Below are 24,474 nucleotides of genomic sequence, written 5' to 3'. Positions count from 1 at the left end.
TTTCCATAGCTGAGTTCCTGTCCGGCTGCGTTCCTCCAGCATTTTGTGCGAATCTTGAATCTTGAATTGATATCCCAAATCCCAAAAAACAACCTCAACCTTGACTAATACTCAATAACTGAGGATACCTGAACTCTCCAGGAAAAGGAATTCCAAGAATTCACAACCACTGTGAGAGAAGCAACTTCTCTTTTCAGTCCGAATGACTGACACCTTATCCAGAAATAAGTCACCAGTTCCAGAAATGCCTATGAAAGGATTGGGCAATCTACACATGTGTTATTCTCTTGTCAGAAAGTTAATTGTCTTGCCATTCATTTTTCTGAATTCCAGTTGTTGTTATCGAATGATACTATAAAAATAAGCCATTTAAAGTCATTAGGAATTGTTTAATGTTCAGAACTGGAGTCTCCCACGTATGTAAAAGCAAGGTAATAATTTTTTTTTCCCAGTTACATGTGAAAACGTACCAAAAGCCTTTGAAGAAGTGACCAAATAGTATTGATTATCTTCCCGCTCAGAAAAGCAATATCTCACTAAAGATGCAGGAATGAATGTGGTGAATCTAAGTTTCACTGTCTCTACAGTAAATATGTTCCTTCTTAACTTGAGGATAAAATACAACATATGGTAATGCAGCAGGCTAATAATATTAGCAAATAGAGTCATAGACTCATACAGTATGGAAACAGGTTATTCAGCTCACTGTATCCATGCCAACAAGAAGATACCTATTGGTATTAATCCCATTTTCCAGTACTTTATATAGCTTCCAAAGCCTTGCTAATTCAAGGACATTACTCAGACATTTTAAGTGACCCTGATTTCATCAGTCTCTCAGGCAGTGTATCTTCAGGTACTCACCACTCAGAGCAAGAAAGGTCCTCTTCTCATCCCCTCTGAATTTCTTGCCACTACCCTAAATCCAGGTGGTGACAAAAACCAAATAACCAATGTTTCATTTATCCCACAGTGAAATTCAAAGCTCCTCAGATAACTGAAATGTTGCAGGATGCAGAACAAAACGACTGCCTAATTGGACAGTGGAAGATGCCCTTTGAGATGACTAATCATAGCAAGGCTGCTTTCGAGATTCAGTACAAGGCACTTAATGAAGAGAAATGGATCCAGGTGATTTCTCTTATCAAATAATGCCAGAGTTTTAATCCTCTAAATCCCATCAATCCCATTAATGCAAAACTAATAGAGGAAGTAAAAATATTGATATGTATGAATATATATAATAATTGAATAGTGCATTTAGTATCAATTTCTTAATAACATTGCATTTGTGAAAAGAAAATGTGTTTACTAATTCAGATTAATTTCAGCTAGCTCCATAATCTTTTGTAGCGTTAAGACTTGTGGCTGGATTACTAATTTCAATATGTTGATATTGCCTGCTTGCCTGCATTTAAATCATGCAAACAAAAACATGGTATTGTTCAAAGTTAATTTTATTATCGAACTACATATATACAACCCTAACATTAATTTTCTTGTGGGCATACTCAACAAATCTATAGAATTGTAAATATATCAGAATCAATGGAAGACTGCTCAACTTGGACATTCAACTAGAGCGCAGAAAACAACAAACTGTGAAGATGCAAAAAGAAGAAACAATAATAGATAAATAAACAATAAATATTGAGAACATGAGATTAAGTGTCTTTGAAAGTGAGTCCATTGATTGTGGCGTAGTAACTGTTCTTGAATCTGGTGGTGTGAGTCCTGTATTTAATAACTAATTACAATGGTTATTAATAGGTTATTAATTATTATTGATTAGTCTTAACATATTTGATTAACCTGAATACAATGAGAACTTTTTAAAGTGCTACATAATATACATTAACACACCAAAAAAATTAAACATTGGAAATGAAAATAAATGACACATGCAAATCAGTGGAACTATTTTCAAAAATAGATTACAACAGAGTTCCTACTACGTAATATGTGCTATGCAGATAGCACATTCCTAGGCAGATGTGATTCTTGTATGATCGTTCAAAAATATTGTTTTCCGATATTATTTAATAATTTAAATAATTGTTAGTCACATTTTAATAGCTCAATATCCCTAATGTTAATATTGCGGATGACACAATAATTGCTTGCAGATGATTCCTCTAAAATTAGTGTTGTTTGTAAATGAGGTGAAAATGGGTAGTTGTGTTGATTGTGAGGATGGTTGATGTAGTCTAAAAGCTGATATTGATTTGAGGCAAAATGGGCGATGCAGTAGTGAACTGAATTTAGTCCCAATGGGTGTGAGGTGATCTTTGGAAATGCTAATAAAGGTAGGACATGTACTGAATGGTAGGTTCTTGGTGGGGTATAGAAGAGCACAGGGATTTGTTGATTGGTAGGTTAACTGGCCACTTAAATTCTCCCAACTGTGTCATCTTGCAGAAAGATCTGAGGAGAATTGCAGAGAATGTGATGATGATAAAATATTGGATTGATATAGGATACAAGATTAATGTAAAAGGTGTTTGGTGCTGAGCATGGACTTTATAGGCTGAAGAGATGTTTCTGTGCTATACCTCTCTCTATGATTCTACTTAAGGAAGTAGGAAGAAATGTTACCTGTCAAAAAAGGTCACTCTGACCAAGCCTTTTTCAAGATATGAATAATAAGACAAAATATTTTGGTTTAAATTTGCCACTAACAGTTCTGAAGCCAGCACAAACATATAATGAGATGGCCTAAAGCCCCAGTAGTCCCATGTGATCATTTAAGAAAGTGAAAAGTTTGCTTGTTTGGTTTCATAATTTATCACTTGACCAATACACATGTATCTCCATGCTGGTTCTAGATCCTTACTCTGCACAGAATTGTCTCTTTTGTTTAATGCATTTCATTAGAATAGGTGCTCTGGGACATGAAAAACACAAGATCAAACCAAGTTTCTTGATAATTCTTAATAAGTAATGCAGAAACCAAAAAGCAGGGGCTGTGATCTATGCTAATTTTAAGAGGGGGGAGAAAAAGCTTATGGAAATGCAAAAGGGTGGATATGACCATGGAGGTTTTACTTTGGCAATGAGTGTATTTTCCACATGGTATACCAGCTATTAGGACCTATCTCTAATTTCCTTTGAACTGAGTGACTAGCTAAAAGATTTCTTCCCAAAAATATGCATGATTAGATACAGTATATAGCTAAGACTTCCTAACCATCAGCATTACACGTCACTGCTGGCTAAAATCTGGACTAACCACAAGTTTTATGCGTTTAAATACGGTCGGAGTGTGAGTTCCTTATGATGTGACTTAACTCCTGCCAACTTTCCATCATCTAAAGGACACAAACCATCAGTTGGATGGATTATCTTCCTTTTAAATCAGGGCCCAACCTTTTTAATGTCGTGGACCCCTACCAATAACCAAGGTTTGGGAAACACTGCTTTAAATGGATAAGCACACCATTCAACAAAGTTGACAGCATCTTAGAAAACTCAAGAGACTCTGCAGATCCAATATGGTCTCAATCCAAAATGTCGACTGTTTATTCCCCTCCATCAATGCTGCCTGACCTGCTGAGTTCCTCCAGCATTTGTGTATTTTATTCCTGGTTATAAGAGCCTACTTACTGCCTGTTACGTCACTAGTATTCAGGGCAGCAATAAAGGTCCTCCATTTCTAGTGGTGTTCAGGACTTCCTTCATTATTGTCAGTAGCTTCCATTACTGTCATTACTGTCTGTCATGCAAGCTCTAGGTGGAGTCTCAGGAATACTGTCCCACTCAAATGTAGAAAGGTTCTTCATTGCTGTTTCTGTAACAATTTTGTTTTTCCAGTCAGGGTTGTTAGCCCTGAGCTGAACCTCCGAACCTGGAGGACTGGTGGCTCACTCTTAGTCTGTCCTCTACCCTTAGACCTGTTTGCCATGGGTGACCCTATCAAGAGCCAAAGCATAAAGCCCAGACTTCAGCCAACATAGCTCTCTGGGTCATTGAGGCACACAAGCCTCCAAACCCTACCACAAGCTTGTGCTCCACTTGGAGGTGGTTATAAAAGCACAAGAGTGATTATTGTCTTGGAAAAGAAAATAGAGTTGTGTTTCTGAAGTCCCTTTTCAGTATGACCTCAGAGTTTCCCAACAAAATCGCTGCTGGGATACAGGCGATCAGTTCAAGCTCTGACGAAGAGCAATATAAAAATCATAAGTTAATCAGTTTTTCCTGCAAAGTTAGGCGAGAGAACGCTCCCACTCCATTAAGCTTATTGCACTGCTAATGACTATACACTTGTAAAAATCATTGTAAGGCAAAACCTGCTCAATAAATTCCTAGTTATTGTAACTTTAGAGCTTTTCTGCAATGCCTTTTTTTTAAGTCCTTTTTTTTCTTTCTTGATACCTAGGTTTCCCTAACAGCAATAAATAGTACGCGTTTCAGGCAGTGTAACCTCTTACCTTACACCAAGTACCAGCTGAAGATCCGTTGTAAGCAGAAAGCTGAGACCAGTCCATGGAGCGAATGGAGTAACGAGATCACAGGCATGACAGCACAGCGTGGTACGTCGGGGAATTCTCCAAGCTGTAATCAGCTCCAAACTGGCGCAGTTGTGATAAGTGAACAACTTCAGTGTGCAAAGTAAATTTATGATCTAAGTTTGTATATGCCACTATATCCTACCTTGACATTTGTTCTCTTGTGGGCATTCACAGTCGAGCAAAGAAATACGATAGAATCAATGAAAAAAACTATACTCAAAGACTGACAAGTAGCCAATGTGAAAAAGAAGCTGTACTGTTCAAATACAAATAATAATAATAATAATAATAACAACAAAAAAAATACTACTGTGAACTTGAGTTGTAGAATCCTTGAAAGTGAGTCCATAGGTTGTGCTTGGCCCCAGGTTACAATAGGTCACAGAATTGTACTTTGCAAGAATAGGTACTTTGCCCATGATACCTGTGTTGTACACAAGACCAAGTTAACCTAACTTCCTTCTGTCTGTACATGATCTCTATCCCACCATTCCTTGCAAATTCCTGTGTCTGTCTAAAAGCCTCTTAGATACCACTATCATATCTGCTCCCACCATTACCACTCCCTAAAAAGAAAACCTGCCCTTGCATGTCTCCATAAAACCTCCTCTCAGCTTAAGGGCATGTCATCTACAAAGTTAGCAATTAAGTAGTTTCTATCAGCATGGTTTTGAATAGTTCTGACCTCACGGTGGAGGAATAGGGGCACAGACGTAAATTTTTACAGAAGTCCCTTGGAGAGCATTCTAATTGGCTGCATCACTCTCTGGTATGGGGTGAGGGGGACACTGCACAGGACCGAAGCAGGTTTGCAGAAAGTTGTTAACCCAGTCAGCTTGAACATGGGCACTAGCCTCCCATCATTAAGGACTCCTATCATCCAGGACATGTCCTCTTCCCGTTGCTACCATCAGGGAGGAGCTGCAGGTGCCTGAAGGCAAACGCTCAATAATTCAGGAGTTGCTTATTTCCCTCTGCCATCAAATTTCTAAATGGTCATTGAACCCATAAACACCACCTCACTATTTTTTTCTTGCTTTGCACTACTCATTTAATTTAACATATATATATATATTTACTGTAATTTACAATAATAATAATGTTTTATTATTATGTATTGCTTTAGCCTGTTGCTGCGTAGCAGCACATCTCTTGACATTTGCCAGTGATATTAATCCTGATTCTGAGGATGACAGTCTTCTGATTTATGTTTCTATTCTACACTGCTGTGAGATTTTGCCCCTAGATTTCCGAATGTACACTTCAAAACGTGTTTAAAATGTTTGATTAATACATGACTTTTCTCCCTATGACCTTTTACAATGTGCTCAAGCAATTTCAAAATGTGAGGAACTTAACAGCATTTTGACTACCTTCTGCTGCACCCCCCTGCCGCTTTACTTGTTTGCTAAGTTGCGATTAATTTGCTGACTTCTCTTTTGGTATTAGCTCCAACTCAACAACTACAACTCTGGAGAAGTATTGAGAAGCCTAATTCAGAAGGAATTCGCAGAGTGCGTCTTAGGTGGAAGGTACGCTTTAATATGTCACCAAATGAATGAGGTAGTTGCTATTTGGTTGGTAGCATTACCAGTACCTCTGCAGTTTGCTACGCTTGGACATGAAAACATTTAATAAACACGCTAAAGGCAATGCGACAAATTGTTTTTGAAGTAAAATTCTTGACTTCGAACTCTTAAGTTTAAAAAAGATCTGAATAAAAAGTTGCTTGCTTACTTACTGCCCATTACACTGCTGGTGTTTAGGGCAGCAATGAAGGTCCTCCATCTCTGGCGGTGTTCAAGGTTTCCTTCAACAGTAGCTTCCTGTCAGTTTTCACAACTGTCGGAAATGCTGAAGATAAGGTAGCTGGTTTACAGACAGAGGCAATGTGTAGTGAGGAGAGGCTGTTGACAGGGCAAAATTGCAGTCAACAGGATGAGCTGCAATGTAAAAGGCGGACGAAATCGAAAAGGGCGAAGACAGGACCGAAGATGTAATATTTGAATGCGCACAGTATACGGAATAATGGAGGTGAACTTGTAGCACAGTTGCAGATTGGTAGGGATGATGTTGTAGACATCACTGAATCATGGCTGAAAGAAGATTATAGCTGGGAGCTTAATATCCAAGGATACACATTTTATCGAAAGGAGATGCAGGAAGGTGGGGGGGGTGGGCATTGTTCCATTAGTAAAACATGAAATTAAATCATTAGAAAGAGGTGACATAGGGTTGAAAGATGTTGAATTATTCTAGACAGAGCTAAGGAACTACAAGGGTAAAAAGACCCTGATATGAGTTGTATGTAGACTCCCAAACAGTAGTAAGGATGTCGTCTACAAATTATAACTGGAGATAGAAAATGCTTGCCAAAAGGGAAATGTTACAGTAGTCATGGGGGATTTCAATATGCAGGCTGACTGGGAAAATCAGGTTGGTGCTGGATTCCAGGAGGGGGAATTTCTAGAGGCCCCACAAGATGGCTTTTTAATGAGCTCATGGTTGAGCCCATTAGGGGAAAGGAAAATCCGAACTGGGTATTGTGCAATGAAGGAGAATTGATCAGAGAGCTTAAAGTAAAAGAACCCTTGGAGGGGCAAGTGATGATAATATAATCAAATCTACCCTGAAATTTGAGAAGGGGAAGCTAAAGTCAGATGTATCGCTATTACAGTGGAGTAAACAGAATTATGAGAGAGGAGTTGGCCAAAATTGATTGGAAAAGAACACTGGCAGAGCAGCAATTAGGAAGGCACAGGATATAAACATCCCAAAGAGGGAGAAGTATTCTAAAGGCAAGATAACACAACTGTGGCTAACAAGAGAAGTCAAAGTCCGCATAAAAGGCAAAGAGAAGGCATATAATAGAACAAAAATTAGTAGGAAGTTAGAGAATTAGGAAGCTTTCAAAAACCAACAGAAGACAACTAAAACAACAGGAATTCTGCAGATGCTGGAAATTCAAGCAACATACATCAAAGTTGCTGGTGAACGCAGCAGGCCAAGCAGCATCTATAGGAAGAGGCGCAGTCGACGTTTCAGGCCGAGACCCTTCGTCAGGACTAACTGAAGGAAGAGTGAGTAAGGGATTTGAAAGCTGGAGGGGGAGGGGGAGATGCAAAATGATAGGAGAAGACAGGAGGGGGAGGGATAGAGCCGAGAGCTGGACAGGTGATAGGCAAAAGGGGATACGAGAGGATCCTGGGACAGGAGGTCCGGGAAGAAAGACGGGGGGGGGGTGACCCAGAGGATGGGCAAGAGGTATATTCAGAGGGACAGAGGGAGAAAAAGGAGAGTGAGAGAAAGAATGTGTGCATAAAAATGAGTAACAGCTGGGGTACGAGGGGGAGGTGGGGCCTAGCGGAAGTTACACTCAGACACCTCACTCAGGTTGGAGGAACAACACCTTATATTCCGTCTGGGTAGCCTCCAACCTGATGGCATGAACATTGACTTCTCTAACTTCCGCTAGGCCCCACCTCCCCCTCGTACCCCAGCTGTTACTCATTTTTATGCACACATTCTTTCTCTCACTCTCCTTTTTCTCCCTCTGTCCCTCTGAATATACCTCTTGCCCATCCTCTGGGTCACCCCCCCCATCTTTCTTCCCGGACCTCCTGTCCCATGATCCTCTCGTATCCCCTTTTGCCTATCACCTGTCCAGCTCTCGGCTCTATCCCTCCCCCTCCTGTCTTCTCCTATCATTTTGCATCTCCCCCTCCCCCTCCAGCTTTCAAATCCCTTACTCACTCTTCCTTCAGTTAGTCCTGACGAAGGGTCTCGGCCTGAAACGTCGACTGCGCCTCTTCCTATAGATGCTGCTTGGCCTGCTGCGTTCACCAGCAACTTTGATAGAAGACAACTAAAAAGGTTATTAAGAAGATAAAGATGGAGTATGAATGTAAGCTAGTCAATAGCATTAAAGAGGATACCAAAAGTTTCTTCAGATACATAAGGGGTAAAAGAGAGTCAAGAGTGGATATCAGACCACTAGAAAATGATGTAGGAGTTAGTAATGGCAGAAGAACTGAAAAAGTATTTTTCATCAGCCTTCACTATGAAAGATACCAGCAGTATGGTGGAAGTTCCAGGTGAAGTGTGTGAAGTTACCAATACTAGAGAGGAGGTTCTTGGGAAATGAACCTTAAGGGAGATTAACCTTAACCTTTAAGGGAGCTAGGGCTTTACTCTTTGGAGAGAAGGAGGATGAGAGGAGACATGATAGAGGTGTACAAGATAATAAGAGGAATAGATAGAGTGGATAGCCAGCGCCTCTTCCCTAGGGCACCACTGCTCAATACAAGAGGACATGGCTTTAAGGTAAGGGGTGGGAAGTTCAAGGGGAATATTAGAGGAAGGTTTTTTACTCAGAGAGTGGTTGGTGTGTGGAATGCACTGCCTGAGTCAGTGGTGGAGGCAGATACACTAGTGAAGTTTAACAGACTACTAGACAGGTATATGGAGGAATTTAAGGTGGGGGCTTATATGGGAGGCAGAGTTTGAGGGTCAGCACAACATTGTGGGCTGAAGGGCCTGTACTGTGCTGTACTATTCTATGTTCTATGTTCTATTCTATATGAAACTAAAAGATCTGAAGATAGATAAGTCACCTGGACCAGATGGTTTACACCCCAGGATTTTGAAAGAGGTGGTTGAAGAGATTGTGGAGGTATTAGTAATGATCATTCAAGAAATACTAGATTATGGAATGGTTCCAGAAGAATGGAAAATTGAAAATGTCACTCCACTCTTCAAGAGGGGATAGAGGCAGAAGAAAGGAACTTATAGGCCAGTTAGTCTGACCTCAGTGGTTGGGAAAATGTTGGAGTCGATTATTAAGGATGAGGTCTCAGGGTACTTGGAGGCACATGATAATATAAGCCATAGTCAACATGGTTTCCTCAAGGGAAAATCTTGCGTGACGAACCTGTTGGAGTTCTTTGAAGAAATAACAAGCAGGATAGACATAGGAGAATTGGTTGATGTTGCGTACTTGGATTTTCAGAAGGCCTTTGACAAGGTGCCACACATGAGGCTGCTTAACAAGCTATGAGGCCATGGTATTACAGTGAAGATTCTAGAATGGATAAAGCTGCAGCTGGTTGGCAGGAGGCAAATAGTGAGAATAAAGGGAGCCTTTTCTAGTTGGCTGCTGGTGACTAGTGATGTCCCACAGGTATCTGTGTTGGGACTGATTCTTTTTACGTTATCTGTCAATGATTTGGACGATGGAATTGACAGTTTGCAGATGATATGAAGGTAGGTGGTGGGCCAGGTAGTTTTGAGGATGTAGGGAGGCTACAGAAGGACAACCAGCATAGGAGAATGGGCAATCAAATGGCAGATGGAATACAGAGTCGGGAAGAGTATGATCATGCACTTTGGTAGAAGAAATGAGAGGGTTGACTATTTTCTGCATGGAGAGAAAATACAAAAAACCAAGGCAAAAAGGAACTTGGGAGTCCTTGTGCAGGATTCCCTAAAAGTTGAGTCTTGCTGAGGAAGGCAAATGTGATGCAAGCATTCATTTCAAGAGGAGTAGAATATAAAAGCAAGGATGCAATGTTGAGTCTTTATAAACCACTGGTGAGGCCTCACTTGAAGCATTGAGAGCAGTTTTGGGCCTCTTCTTAAAAAGGATGTGCTGAGACTGGAGGGGGTTCAGAGGTGGTTCACGAAAATGTTTCCAGGATTGAATAGCTTGTCATATGAAGCGTGTTTGCTGGCTCTGGGCCTGTAGTTGCAAGAATTCAGAAGAATGAGGTGTAACCTAGTTGAAAACTATCAAATGGTGAAAGACCTTGGTAGAGTGGATGTGGAAAGGATACTTCCTATGGTTGGAGTGTCTAAGACCAGAGGACACAGCCTCAGAATAGAGGGGCATCCTTTTAGAATGCAGATGCGGAGGAATTTCTTTAGCCGGTGAGTGGTGAATCTGTGGAATCTTTTGCCACAGGCAGCTGTGGAGGTCAAGTCTTTGTGTATATTTAAGGCAATGTTCGATAGATTCTTGATTGCTCAGGGCCTGAAGGGATGCGGGGAGAAGGCAGGAGATTGGAGCTTAGAGAATAACTTTGATGAAATGGTGGAGCAGACTGGATGGGCCAAATGGCCTAATTCTGCTCCTATTTGTTACACAAGTCCCAAATGAAGACTCAGGAATATCATTGCACTCGGATGTAGAATGATCCTTCATTGTAACAATTTTGTTTTACCAGTCAGGGTTGTTAGCTCTGAAATGAACCCCCGAATCTGGAGGTCCAGAGGATCACTCTTAGTCTGGCCTTGCCCCCTTTGATCTGTTTGGCATGGGTGATCCTAACAAGAGCCAAAGCATAAAGCCCTGACTCCAGCCAGCATAGCTGTCTGGGTCATTGAAGCATGCAAGCCTCCAAACTACCACAAGGCTGTGATCCTCTTAAAGGAATTAAAAGTAGATTTGATTTAAAATAATTCATGAGGCAACAGGAGTACAGAGAATGAAACCATTTTTGCATGAAAGCATATAGCTCAATAAATTATTCATCCATTTTCATTGCTACAGTATGTTTCCAATTTTGACCCGTGAGCAGAAACCTATTAGAATGAATACTTGTTGCATTTATTATTTTTGGCCATAGTAGTATTGAGATTGTTACTGGCATTGGTATCCAGAAGCCTGGACATTGGAGACATGAGTTTTAATGCCACCAAGGTAGCTGAAACATAATGTAATTAATTAAAACAAGAACTTAAAACCACTATGATTAATGGTGATCATGAAAGTACTGGACTGATGTAAAACCCCACTGGGTCATGAATGTTTGCGGAGAAGGAAATCTGCCATTCTTATTTGTTCTGGCTCCATTTACTCTATTTCCATTAACACTGGTAGGAAATGTCTTATTTTGGGACAATTTATTATCAATAAAGATTTCTCTTTGTGTTTCTGACTAGATTGGTAAGTAATCTTGTCAATGCTACTCACTCAATCTTTCACCATATCCTGCACAGTCCTGTCAAATTTCCAGTCTTCTGCAGTTGAACTTTATAGCTGAATCCCTTCATTCCTAAAACCAATTATCCAATTAAGGCTACATGCAATGTCAAATCATTAAAATGTACTTAGAAATTGTTTTGCCAAATTATGGTTTTTCACTGTGTGCACCATTGGCACGCAAGACCATAAGACGTAGGAGCAGAATAAGACCATTGGCCCATTGAGTCTGCTCTGCCATTCCATCATGGCTATTTATAATCCTCCTCAACCCCATTCTCCTGCCTTCTCACTGTAATCTTTGACACCTTTACTAATTAAGAAACTATCAACCTCCGCTTTAAGTATACCCAGTGACTTGGCCTCCACAGCCATCTGTGGCAGTAAATTCCACAGAGCCACCATCCTCTGGCTAAAGAAATTCTTCCTCATTTCTGTTTTGAAGGGCCATTCTTCTGTTCTGAGGCTCTACCCTCTGGTGGCAGACTTCACCATTATAGGAAACGTTCTCTTCACATTCATTCTATCCAGGCCTTTCAGTATTCAATAGATTTCAATAAGGTCACCCCTCAATATTCTAAACTCCAGCAAGTATAGGCCCAGAGCCGTGAAATGCTCCTCATATGTTAACCCTTTCATTCCTGGGCTCATTCTCACGTACTTCCTCTGGATCATCTTCAATGCCAGCACATCCTTTTTAAGATAAGGGGCACAAAAGTGCGCACAATACTCCAAGGGTGGCCTGACAATTGCCTTATAAAGCCTCAGTGTTTATATTCTAGTCCTCTTGAAATGAATGTTAACATTGCATTACCTTCCTTACCACTGGCTCAACCTGCAAGTTAAACCTTGGGGTATCCTATACGAGGACTCCCAAGTCCTTTTTCACCTACATTTTCTCCCTATTTAGAATATAGTCCATAAGTTTATTCTTTTTTCCACGTGCAAGACGATACACTTCCCCACACTTTATTCCTTCTGCTGTTTCTTTAACCATTCTCCTAATCTGTCCAAGTCCCTCTGCAGACACCCTGCTTTCTCAACACCATCTGTTTTCATATCATCCACAAATCTGGCCACAAAGCCATCAATTCCATCATCCAAGTCATTGACGGATAACGTGAGAAAAATGACCCCAACACCGACCACTGTGGAATACCACTCGTCACCAGCAGCCAACCAGAAATGGCCCACCTTATTCCCACATTACCTCTGGCCGGTCAGCCAATCTTCTATCACTGCAACACAAGCTCCTATGTGTTGGAAGGTACCAAAGAGTCTGTCGTTATCATCATTATGTACCATGTCATAAGAAGTAGGCAATCATGGTCTTCCAATGACCACAATCATTCTTGGCAAATTGGTGTTTTACCATTACCTTCTTCGGGACAGTGTCTTTACAAGACAGGTGACCCCAGCCATTATCAATACCCTTCAGAAATTGTCTGCCTGGCATTAGTGGATGCATAGCCAGGCCTTGTGAAATACACCAGCTTCTCATACGATCATCCGCCACATGCTCCCGTTTCTTCATGTGACCCTGATCGGGGGGCCTAACAGGTGCTACTCCTTGCCCAAAGGCTAGCAGAGAGAAGAAGCATCTTTCACCTCCCTTGGTAGAGAAGTATCTCCATCCTAAAAGTTATAAATGGAGTGACAATGACCAGGCTGCTGAGGGGCAAGGGAGAGTTAAAGCAAACGTTATGTCTCATTAATTTTTAAACTGTGCTATCAACTAAAGAATTTGTGAGATTTCTAAAATCGTATTCATAAAATCAGCACATTAATGTTTTCCACACAGCCACTCAACAAAAGTGCAGCAAATGGAAAGATTTTGGGTTACAGGATCAGACTGCATAAGCCAGAGCTGCAGGAATACAACACCTCCTTCCTAGAGAGCACCCTCCATCTGCCTGACGGTAACTACAGTATCCAGGTATTCAGCGGGAGAATCTCCAAAAGCTCAGCTTGTTATTTCATCATCTAAAATGCAAGGTAACCTAAAATGCACGCTTTTAGCAAGAAAACTCCACTCAGTATTGGTTAGGGTGTGAAGCAACAGATTTGTACTGAAATAGATGCAAGAAGAAATAGCATTACAATTGATTCTTAAATTAAATCTGAATATGTTATTGCTGGAAGAATTTATAACAGCAGCGGATGGATGTAGATGCAATAAAACAATTGGTTTATTCTCATATTTTGATTACAATAAGCAAATAATATGCACAGAAATGCAGAGTAACACACACAGAATGCTGGGGGGACTCTGCAAGTCAGGCAGCATCTATAGAAATGAATATACAGTTGATGTTTCAGGCTGAGACACTTCATCAGGACTTTGCACAGAAATGCAGTCATTTTCCTGTTATTTCATAATTTTAAACAATAAATTTGTTTAGTCAAATAATCTAAGGTTCACTAGAGAAATTGATAATGATCTCATTATTTCTTTCTAAGATACTGAAATAAAGTTGCTATCAGTGAGGGCACTTCATGAAATAAAAAGCAAAACATTTTTACTGTGACTTTTTCGTTGTTTCAGACAGTCCCTGTCATAGGACAGATAGCATAGTACAGATCCTTCGTCCACGATGGCGTTCTGACTCCATGATCAATTTATCCCCATCTTCATAGCCCATAACTATCCCTTTGTCTCTCATCCATATGCCTAAGAGTCTCTTAAATGTCCCTATTGTGTCAGCACCTGCACCCTCAGTAGTATATTCTGCACTTACCACTCTTCCCCTCTGCTATCTGAATGGACATTGAACCCATGAACACTACCTCACTAGTTTTTTATCTCTATTTTTGTACTACTTATTTAATTTAAATATTTAGTGTATATATTTACTGTAATTCACAGATTTTTCTATTATGTATTGCATTGTACTGCTGCTGCAAAGTCTACAAATTTCACAATTTATGCTGGTGATATTAATTCTGATTCTTAAAGAAAAAATTGAACCTACTGTACCTCTGACAACTCCCTCAAACCTTCCTCCACTCACCTTAAAAGGATGTCTTCTAGTGTTAGCTATTCTTGTCCACAATGCCTCTCATAATCTTATATACCTCTGTCAAGTCATATCTCATCCTCCTTCACCCAAGAGAAATCAAACTTTCCTCATAATGTCCTCTGGTATTGGGGATATCCACTCTGGGGAAAAAGGTGTTGATTGCCTCTTAATCTTATATCAGAATTGGAATCAGGTTTGTTATCACTGGCATGTGACGTGAGATTTATTAACTTAGCAGAAGCAGTTCAATGCAATACATAATCTAGCAGGGAGAAAAAAATAAATAATAATAAATAAAATAAAACGTAATAATAAATTAACAAGTAAATCAATTACATATATTGAATAGATTTTTAAAAAACATGCAAAAGCAGAAATTCTGTATATTTAAAAAAAAGTGAGGTAGTGTCCAAAGCTTCAATGTCCATTTAGGAATCGGATGGCAGAGGGGAAGAAGCTGTTCCTGAATCACTGAGTGTGTGCCTTCAGACTTCTGTACCTCCTACCTGATGGTAACAGTGAAAAAAGGACATGCCCTGGATGCTGGAGGTCTTTAATAATGGACGCTGCCTTTCTGAGACACCGCTCCCTAAAGATGTCCTGGGTACTTTGTAGGCTAGTGCCCAAGATGGAGCTAACTATATTTACAACCTTCTGCAGCTTTTTTCAGTCCTCTGTAGTAGCCCCTCCATACCAGACAGTGATGCAGCCTGTCAGAATGCTCTCTATGGTTCATCTATAGAAGTTTGAGTGTTTTTGTTGACATACCAAATCTCTTCAAACTCCTAATGAAGTATAGTCGCTGTCTTGCCTTCTTTATAGCTGTATCGATGTGTTGGGACCAGGATAGTTCCTTAGAGATCTTGACACCCAGGAACTTGAAGCTGCTCACTCTCTCCACTTCTGATCCCTCTATGAGGATTGGTATGTGCTCCTTCGTCTTACCCTCCCTGAAGTCTAGAATCAGTTCTTTTGTCTTAATGACATTGAGTGGCATTATACGTTAAATAACGTTACATGTTAGAGAGCTCTAGGCGTCAAATAGCATCACCCAATGTTTGATGTGACCTACACTTTGTTACAATGACGTTGAAGTATTAAGGTTTTAGTTGATGTTTATCTTTTAAAACAGTCACATCTGAAAGAGTTGTAGCAATATACACGGTGCCAGATAATAGAGTCATAGAAAAGTACAGCCAACCTTGTCTGTGCTGAACCATCTGAACTGCCTACTCTCATCGACCTATTCCTGAACCATAGCCCCCTCATACACCTACCTTCCATGTACAGTACCTATCCAAACTTCTCTTAAAAATTGAAACAGAGCTTGCATGCACCGCTTGCACTGGCAACTCATTCTACACTCTCATGGCTCTCTGAGTGAAGAAGTTTCTCCTCATGTTCCCCTTTAAACTTTTCATTATTCACCCTTAACCTATGACCTCTAGTTGTAGTCCCACTCAACCCCAGTGGAAGAAGTCTGCTTGTATTTGCATCTTTCCTGTAGATAGGTGACCAAAGCTACACAAAATACTCCAAATTAAGCCTCACCAATGTCTTAGACAACTTTAGCATAACATCCCATCTCCTGTTCTCAGTATTTTGATTTATGAAGGCCAGTGTGCCAAAAGCTTTCTCTACGACTCTAACTACCTTACGAACCTACGTTCCCAGATCCCTTTGTTCTACCACATTCCTTAGTGCCCTACCGTTCACTGTGTAAAAACCTACTCTGGTTGGTCCTACCGAAGTGCAACACCTTACACTTGTCTGCATTAATTTCCATCTACAATTTTTCAGCCCTTTTCCCACCTGGTCCAGATGACACAGAGACAAACTAAATACTTGGGAGTAAATAGATGTTCAGCAGATTTGTGAGATGTGGCTTTTGGTTATCAAATTGATACCTGGCGTAACCTTTCAATTTCTGCTGATGGAAGTTATTTTCACAATCATAAAACTGAAAGAAATAAGATCAAATTCCACAAAAACACACACAAAGCTGAGAAATTGTAGAGAAGGGGAAAAGAGAGAGAAAGCAAGCCAGTGGAATAATTGGTGCCACTAGTTGCAGAGAATTATGAAGGAGTACTTTTTTAGATGTGTGAAGGTTGGAGGGAGCTGAGAAAATTAACAATAGAAAAAGATCAGATTCTGAGTTGAACTCTGGCGTGGAGAAGTCTAAGGATGCAATCGGTGTAACAACTTCTGGATTGGAAGCCAATAATGAGAATAGATTCATAGATAATCCATGTTGCACTGTTAGATTCTGCAGAAAATAGCAATGATCATTGAAATTAATACACAAAGCCAGTGCAACTCTGATTTAATGGAACTAGATCTAGCTGGTACTCCTCCTCCACCCACCTTCTTATTCTAGTTTCTTCCTCTTTCCTTTCCAGTCTTGATGAAGGGTTGACTGTTTATTTCTTTCCATAGATGGCGCCTGACCTGCTGAGTTCCTCTATTTTGTATGTGTTACCCTGGATTTCCAGCATTTGAATAATCTCTTGTGCTTATATATGCATTAGTTTAACTCCCTGTATTCTTTTACATGTGTGGGCACGTGGCCAAGTGGTTAAGGCATTGGACTAGCTACCTGAAGGTCGTGAGTTTGAGCCCCAGCCGAGGCAGCGTGTTGTGTCCTTGAGCAAGGCACTTAATCACTCAGTGCTCTGCGGCGACACTGGTGCCAAGCTGTATGGGTCCTAATGCCCTTCCTTTGGACAACATTGGTGTCGTGGAGAGGGGAGACCTGCAGCATGGGCAACTGCCGGTCTTCCATACAACTTTGCCCAGGCCTGCACCCTGGAGAGTGAAGACTTTCCAGGCGCAGATCCATGGTCTCGCAAGACTAACAGATGCCTTTTTATTTATTCTTTTACATTCTAGTTGTGCTAATCTCTGAATCAGAATCAGGTTTGTTATCACTGACATGCATATGTCATGAAATTTGTTGTTTTGTGGTAACAATACAATCAAGTAAAAAAAAATACAATTAAAAAAATAAAATGAATAAATAATGCAAGAAAGGACAGGTAAGGAATTTAATTATAATCGCACAGTTCAATAGCAGCCCTTGATTTGCAAATCCATTCAAGTCAATGAAAGCAAATTTCAGAAGCAGAGTTCAGTGCTCGAATGCTACTGTAACATTAGTACCAGTGACTGACAACAGATTTCTTCCACAGATTCTCAAAAAATTACAACAGTGAAAATGGTGATGACGTTTTATAGGAACTTTGAAGCACAGAGATACTGTAATACTGAATTTCTGGGTAGAGCATGTTAGGCAACTTTAGTCTTTGGATACTTCATTTTAAGTGCAATGATAGAGTCAAGGAGAGGTCGAGGAGAAACTTCAGTAAAGCAACTGGAGCTGAGAGATTTGCACTATGACAAAAGACGTCATTATTTTATGGGTGGATATAGGGATATTTTGGACCTATTTCAACTTATGAGTTTTAAGGGAGGAACACTGAAAAATTGCTTCTGCTCTATGTGAATTAGTAATAAAGGGAAGAACTAAAAGGAAAATCTAAAGGTGAAAAGGTGGGAAATTAGTTGTTCTTCAGTCAGGAGGGCTTCACCACAACTAGTTATTGAGGGAATAACCACAATACATCAAAAGGCAATTGGTTATGTGTATGAAAATGGAGAGTAGAAGATTATAGGAAAATAATGTATGGGAAGCTACTATCTTACAGTTAACTCTGTCACAAATGCAGTGAACTAAATGAACATTTTCTACAATGTAATTTCCTTAAATTGATTCAGCTACTTTCTAAATTGTTCTGTTGAACTGTGAATACATAGTTGCAGTCCATTCTAGGGGAAGTTCATTTTGCAATAATATCCAGGCCTTGATGTGTAGTTTTCCAGAATAACGGGAATAGTAGGGCCCTGGGAATATTGTTGAGCGTCAAACACCTAAGTACAAGATCCCAGATTGCTGAATGTGGCGACAGAGATAGACAAGGTGTCTTTGTTAGCTTTAAAATAAAATCGGAGTCCAGCATGAAGCTTGTAGCAGGATATCCAAAGTTAATTGAAAGGGGAAAAGAAAGTTCTTTAAAAAGTCATGCCACATTTTCAGGCAAAATAACCATGTTGTCTTTCTCCAAACAGATTTACCGTCTCTGTCCCGTGTTCTTGCTTTTTCAAATGGAAATGACAGCCTTCTGATTCAGTGGGAGCCTCCCAGTATAGCGGCAACTGGTTATGTGGTCGAATGGTGTGTAGTGTCTCAGAAAATTCCCTGGAATATCAGCTGGCAAAACACCCCTGGAAATATTACTGAAGTCATCATACATGGTAAATACTGGAACGTTAAAATCATGGCTGTCACCAAATATTACCCTGAGGTTCATTTTCTTGCAGGTATTCACAGTAGGACAAAGAAATACAATAGAATCATTGAAAAACTGCACACAAACAAAGACGAACAACTGACAGGCAAAAGAAGACAATCTGTGCAAATACAAAAGAAAACTCAGAGCTATCAAATATTCCTCGTATGATAACCCTTTCATGTTTGTGTCATATCTTGTAGGTAATGATAATAACATGAAAATGCTGGGAAAAATTACCTTTAACCCACAAGATCCCCCATACGATAGAGGTATTAAAGTGATGCAGGTGCCTGAGATACTCAGCTACTGGATGGTGGAGGCAGATAACTCTCACAACATTAATGAAGTAATAAGGAAATCCTTAGAAGCTATAACAAAGATATTTTCAAAATTTTCACAGTAATCAGGCAAATTCAAAGTGGTTTGGTAAATAAAAAGGAACCAGCGGTTGTCCGCAGAATTAACTTACAGAATGGGCTTTGTCTTCTGACGCAACGCACACAAAATGCTGGAGGAACTCTGCAGGTCAGGCAGCGTCTATGGAAAAGAGTAAACAGTCAATGTTTTAGGCTGAGACTCTTCTTCAAGACTGAAGGATGTCTTCTGACATCCACTTGTTCCGTGTATTCAAAGTGCAAAGCAAATTTATTATCAAAGTGCATATATGTCATCATATATGCTAACAGAGTCGATGACAACCATCAAACTCCCATCTGCACGGAGCAGACAGTAATCCTAATTTACTCTCACCGTATTCCCACTAAGCTGCGACACTTCTCTGCCATTCAGTGAGATGATGGTCGATCTTTATGACGGCACCAATTTCCTGCATTAACCTGACATCTTTCGGTTCAATTAATATCTAAAAATCTTCAGATTTCTGAATCGGAATTAGAATCATGTTTATTATTACTGACGTATCTTATGAAATCTGTTTTGTGGCAGCAGCACAGTGTAATACATAAAAATTACTATATTTACAATAGGAAATTTAAAAATCAATGATTTGTGCAACAAAGGAGCAAAATAGTGAGATAGTGTTCATGGACATTAATGGATTGCACTGTGGCATAGCTAGTGGATCTACTGCATTGCTGTGCCAGAGATCCAGGTTAATCCAGACCTCTAACATTGCCTATGTGGAACATGCATGACCTCTCTGTAAACTTGTAGTTTTCTTCCAGGTGCTTCTGTTTCCTCCCAGTTTCCAACTTCTGTTAATATCTTGATGCAGATATTCTGCAAATATCTCCATCAGCGCAGGTGCACCACAAGGCTGTGTGCTTAGCCCCTTGCTCTATTCGTGTTGCACTGTTTGGCTAAGCACAGCTTCAATGCCATATTCAAGTTTGCTGATGACACCACTGTTCCAGGCCAAATCAAAGGTGGTGACGAATCAGCATATCGGAGGGAGATTGAAAATCTGGCTGAGTGGTGCCACAGCAACAACCTCTTATTCAATGTCAGCAAGACCAAGGAGCTGGTTATTGACTTCAGGAGAAGGAAACCAGGAGGTCCATGAACCAGTCCTCATTGGAGGATCAGAGGTGGACAATGTTAGCAACTTTAAATTCCCAGGTGTTTTTATTTCAAAAGACCAGTACTATGCCCAGCACATCACAGGTAAAGCCATTCATTAAGCACATCTACATGAAATGCTGTTGCAGGAAAGCAGCATCCATCATCAAGGACCCCCACCACCCAGGACATGCTCTCTTCTTGCTGCAGCTATCAGGAGGAAGATACAAAAGCACTGGGACTTGCATCTCTAGATTCAAGACACTTACTACCCCTCAACCATCAGACTCTTGAACCAAAACTTCTCTCAACTTCACTTGCCCTATTATTGAAATATTCCCACAACCAATGGACTCACTTTCAATGACTCTTCATCTCGTGCTCTTGATATGTATTTATTTATATCATTGTCTCTTCTTTTTGCATTTGCACAGTTTGTTGTCTTCTGCAGTCTGGTTGAATGCCCTACTTGGGTGGTCTTACTATTCTATAGATTTGTTAAGTATGCCCACAAGAAAATAAATCTCAGGTTTATAGAATAATATTTACTTTGAACTTTGTGGTTTCTTATTCATTATTTGAGTGGAAGAATAAAGCATGGAAATATTGCCACAAGAAATGAAATAAGTGTCCATACCTGTAAAAACCTATCGGTAACCACTTTATTAGGTGCACCTGTAGACCTGCTCATTCATACAAATATCTAATCAGCCAATCATGTGGCAGCAACTCAATGCATAAGTGCATACACTCATAATCAAGAGTTTCAGTTGTTGTTCATATCAAACATCTGAATGGGGAAGAAATGTGATGTAAGTGACTTTGACTGTGGAATGATTGTTGGTGCCAGAGAGGGTGGTTTGAGTATCTGAGAAACTGGTGATCTCCTTGATTTTCACACACAACAATCTCTAGCATTTACAGGGATTGGTGCAAAAAAAAAAAAAAAAATCCATTGTGTAGGAGTTCTGCGGGTGAAAATGTCTTGTTGTATGAGAGATCAGAAGAGAATGGCCTGACTGGTTCAAGCTGACATAAAGGCAACAGTATCTCAAAAAAAAACCCCACACACATTACAATCGTGTTGTGCAGAAGAGCATCTCTGCATAAATCAGTGACCACTTTTATTAGGTACAGGAAGCCTTTCAACACTGAAATTTTAATGCTGACCCAGATCCAGAAGTAAGGTTAGAATCATGGCTACCTGGATGCCATTTGATTCTGCAAGCAATGAATCCTCCAAATCTCTTGACTTTTATTTTATTTGTTGAGGTTCTGGATTGCCAGCCAGTTAGAAAAAAACTTTTCAATTGATAGAAGAATAAATATGGATCATTGTACGGTACCAAAAGTCTGTGTGATTGAATTTAGGTAAAGTTGAAAACCATGCCAGAACATTGCTATATTATATAGAACACAACTTGCACATAAGTGATTCTCAAAAATTGTTCACTGTTGCATTCTTAAGGTCCTGTAATAACTGGCCAAGTAACTTAACTCAACACAGATTTCTAGTTAAGTATGTTGATGATCAATCTGAATTTTTAAAAATAAACACAGAAAATATTGGAAATATTTAGCAGGAACAAAATGTTGTTAAAGGATCTGATCCAACTTCATCATCATCATCATCACCATGTGCTGTATCATATGAAGTGGGCGATCATGGTCTTGACCATGATTGTTCCTGGCAAATTTTTCTACTGAAGTGGTTTGCCATTGCCTTCTTCTGGGGAGTATCTTTACAAAGACAGGTAAACCCAGCCATTATCAATACCCTTCGGAGATTGTCTGCCTGGCATCAGTGGTTGCATAACCAGGACTTGTGATATGTACCAGCTGCTCATACGACCATCCACCACCTGCTCCCATGACTTCACATGACCCTGGTTGGGGGGCTAAGCAGGTGTTACACCTTGCTCAAGGGTGATCTGCATGCTATTGGAGAGAAGGAACACCTTATACTTCCTTTGGTAGAGATGTATCTCCACCCTGCCACCCAGCTTTAACTTATCCTTTCTAAATATTCCTCTGAAAGTAAAATACTATAATATGATTAGATCAGAGGAGATGTTTTTTGTTAGAACAATTCTAAACTGGTGTGTATTTTCTTCTCTAGATAACATTAAGCCAATGCATCTCTACAACATTTTGGTTTACCCTATTTTTGATGACGTATCAGGGTTTCCAGCATCCACACAGGCTTACTCAAAAGAGGGTGGTAAGTACAATGAATAAAGTTTCCTATTTTGCTTTATAGCTTAAAAAATGTATCACTTCTAATTATAGGTATCCGATGGTTTGCAAGTTAATTTAGTTTGTGTAGCTTTAAAAACTTGTTCTGTGATTTCAGACATTTGCTCCTGACTTTGATAAAGATTTCAAACTCTGTGCACTGCACATTTAGGTCTCACTTGCCTAGAGTCTGCCTGCTTTATCCTTAAGTAGACTCGTCTTTACTGCTCTTTGGTTGGGGAACTCAAAGCATTGAGCTTCCGGCAGACAAACTATCAGATACAAAGACAATGCATAGTGTAGTGGGAAGCACAGCGCTTCACAGTACCAGTGACGTGGGTTCAATTCCTGCCACTGTCTGTAAGGAGTTTGTACGTTCTCCACGTGACTGTGTGGGTTTCCTCCATGTGCCCCGGTTTCCTCCTACAGTCCAAAAAGATGTACCAGTTGGTAGGATAATTGGTTATTGTAAATTATCCTGTGATTAGGCCAGGGTTGAAATCAGGGGTTGCTGGGCATCGTGGGTTGAAGGGCTGGAAGGACCTATTCTGCACTGTATCTCCATAAATAAATAGTTTATTGCTGTCCAATCCCAGCTCTCATGTGCTATGGGATGCATTGTTTATGGAGAAATTCACAGAGTAGCATAACACAAAAACAATCCCTTTAGCCCATCATGTCCAAGGCAACTTGCAATTACCCATCTATGCTATTCCACCTTGGCAACTCAAGTATTTGTTTAGTTATTTCATAAATGTTCTTACAGTACATGCCTCCATCACCCACTCAGTGTGTTTCAGATTCCAACTTCCATCTGGGTGAGAAAACGTTTCCTCCATTCCCTTCTACCCTTTTTCCCGTTAGCCTAAACCCATGCCATCTAGTTTTTGATGCCTCCCTTAGTGGGAAGAGGTTCCTACCATATATCTATGGCTCTCAAAATTCTGTCTGCCTTAATCAATTCCTTCAAAGCCCTTTCTGCTCTTAGCAAAACAAACCCAGCCTATATTATCTCTCCCTCCAAGTGACACTTTCTATCCCAGGCAACATCCTGACAAATCTCCTCTGCATCCTCTCCAGTGCAATCACAATCTGTAGTGTAATGATCAAACTTACTTAACACTCCAGCTATGGCCTAACAAATGTTTTACAAAGCTGTACCTTGGCTTCCCTGCTCTTAGATTCTATACCATGGCTAATGAATGCCATTATCCTGTACACTTCTTCAACACCTTGTGCACCTATATCAACACCTTCAGGAATCTAAGGTCCCTCTGTTCATCAGTGCTGCCATAACCTTTGCTAGTCCTCCCAAAATGTATCACCTGACACTTATCAGGATTAAATTCCTTCTGCCATTGCACACCTCATTTTAATTAACTAATTGTTATTTTTCTATAATCTATCCTGACTACCAAAACACCACAAGTTTTGTATCACCTACACGTTGACTAATCATATCTCCTGCATTCATATCCAAAACATTAATAAAAATGAAAATATCAAGGTGTTCCAGCATCAATTGCTGTGATTGTACCACTGGTCACAGGCTTCCAATCACAACATCTCCCCCTCCTTATAACCCTCTGCTTCCTATCACTAAGCCCAATTGGGATACAAATTGCCAATTTGCCTTACTTTCTATTGGCTGCAACCTTTTAGATATGTCTCCCATGTGGGACCTTCATTAAGGCCTTTACTGAAGTCTATGTGACCTGCACTGACTGCACTATTCTCCTCATCAAATTTTGTTAAATGTATGAAAACTTCATTCAAATTGTTCAGGTATGATGTTCCTTAACAAAGCCATATATAATCCAAGACCCTGAGCGACAATGTCCAGCAGCCGATGGTGCAGTCTC

General features: G+C 40.1%; 1 protein-coding gene across 1 annotated transcript in view; it reads left to right on the top strand.

Annotated features, from left to right (window-relative positions):
* LOC134337395 (granulocyte colony-stimulating factor receptor-like) overlaps positions 1-24,474 on the top strand; it is an 85,610-nt gene that overhangs the window by 48,663 nt on the left and 12,473 nt on the right. Inside the window, 7 exon segments of the mRNA XM_063032362.1 lie at positions 974-1,131; positions 4,376-4,529; positions 5,958-6,040; positions 13,289-13,425; positions 13,427-13,482; positions 18,636-18,821; positions 22,497-22,598. Coding sequence (XP_062888432.1) covers positions 974-1,131; positions 4,376-4,529; positions 5,958-6,040; positions 13,289-13,425; positions 13,427-13,482; positions 18,636-18,821; positions 22,497-22,598 — 876 coding nt within the window.

The sequence above is a fragment of the Mobula hypostoma genome, chromosome 24, assembly GCF_963921235.1.
Source record: "Mobula hypostoma chromosome 24, sMobHyp1.1, whole genome shotgun sequence".
Classification (NCBI taxonomy): Eukaryota; Metazoa; Chordata; class Chondrichthyes; order Myliobatiformes; family Myliobatidae; genus Mobula; species Mobula hypostoma.
The sequence above is the reverse complement of the archived record's forward strand: the minus strand, read 5'-3'. Positions and strand labels throughout refer to the sequence as shown.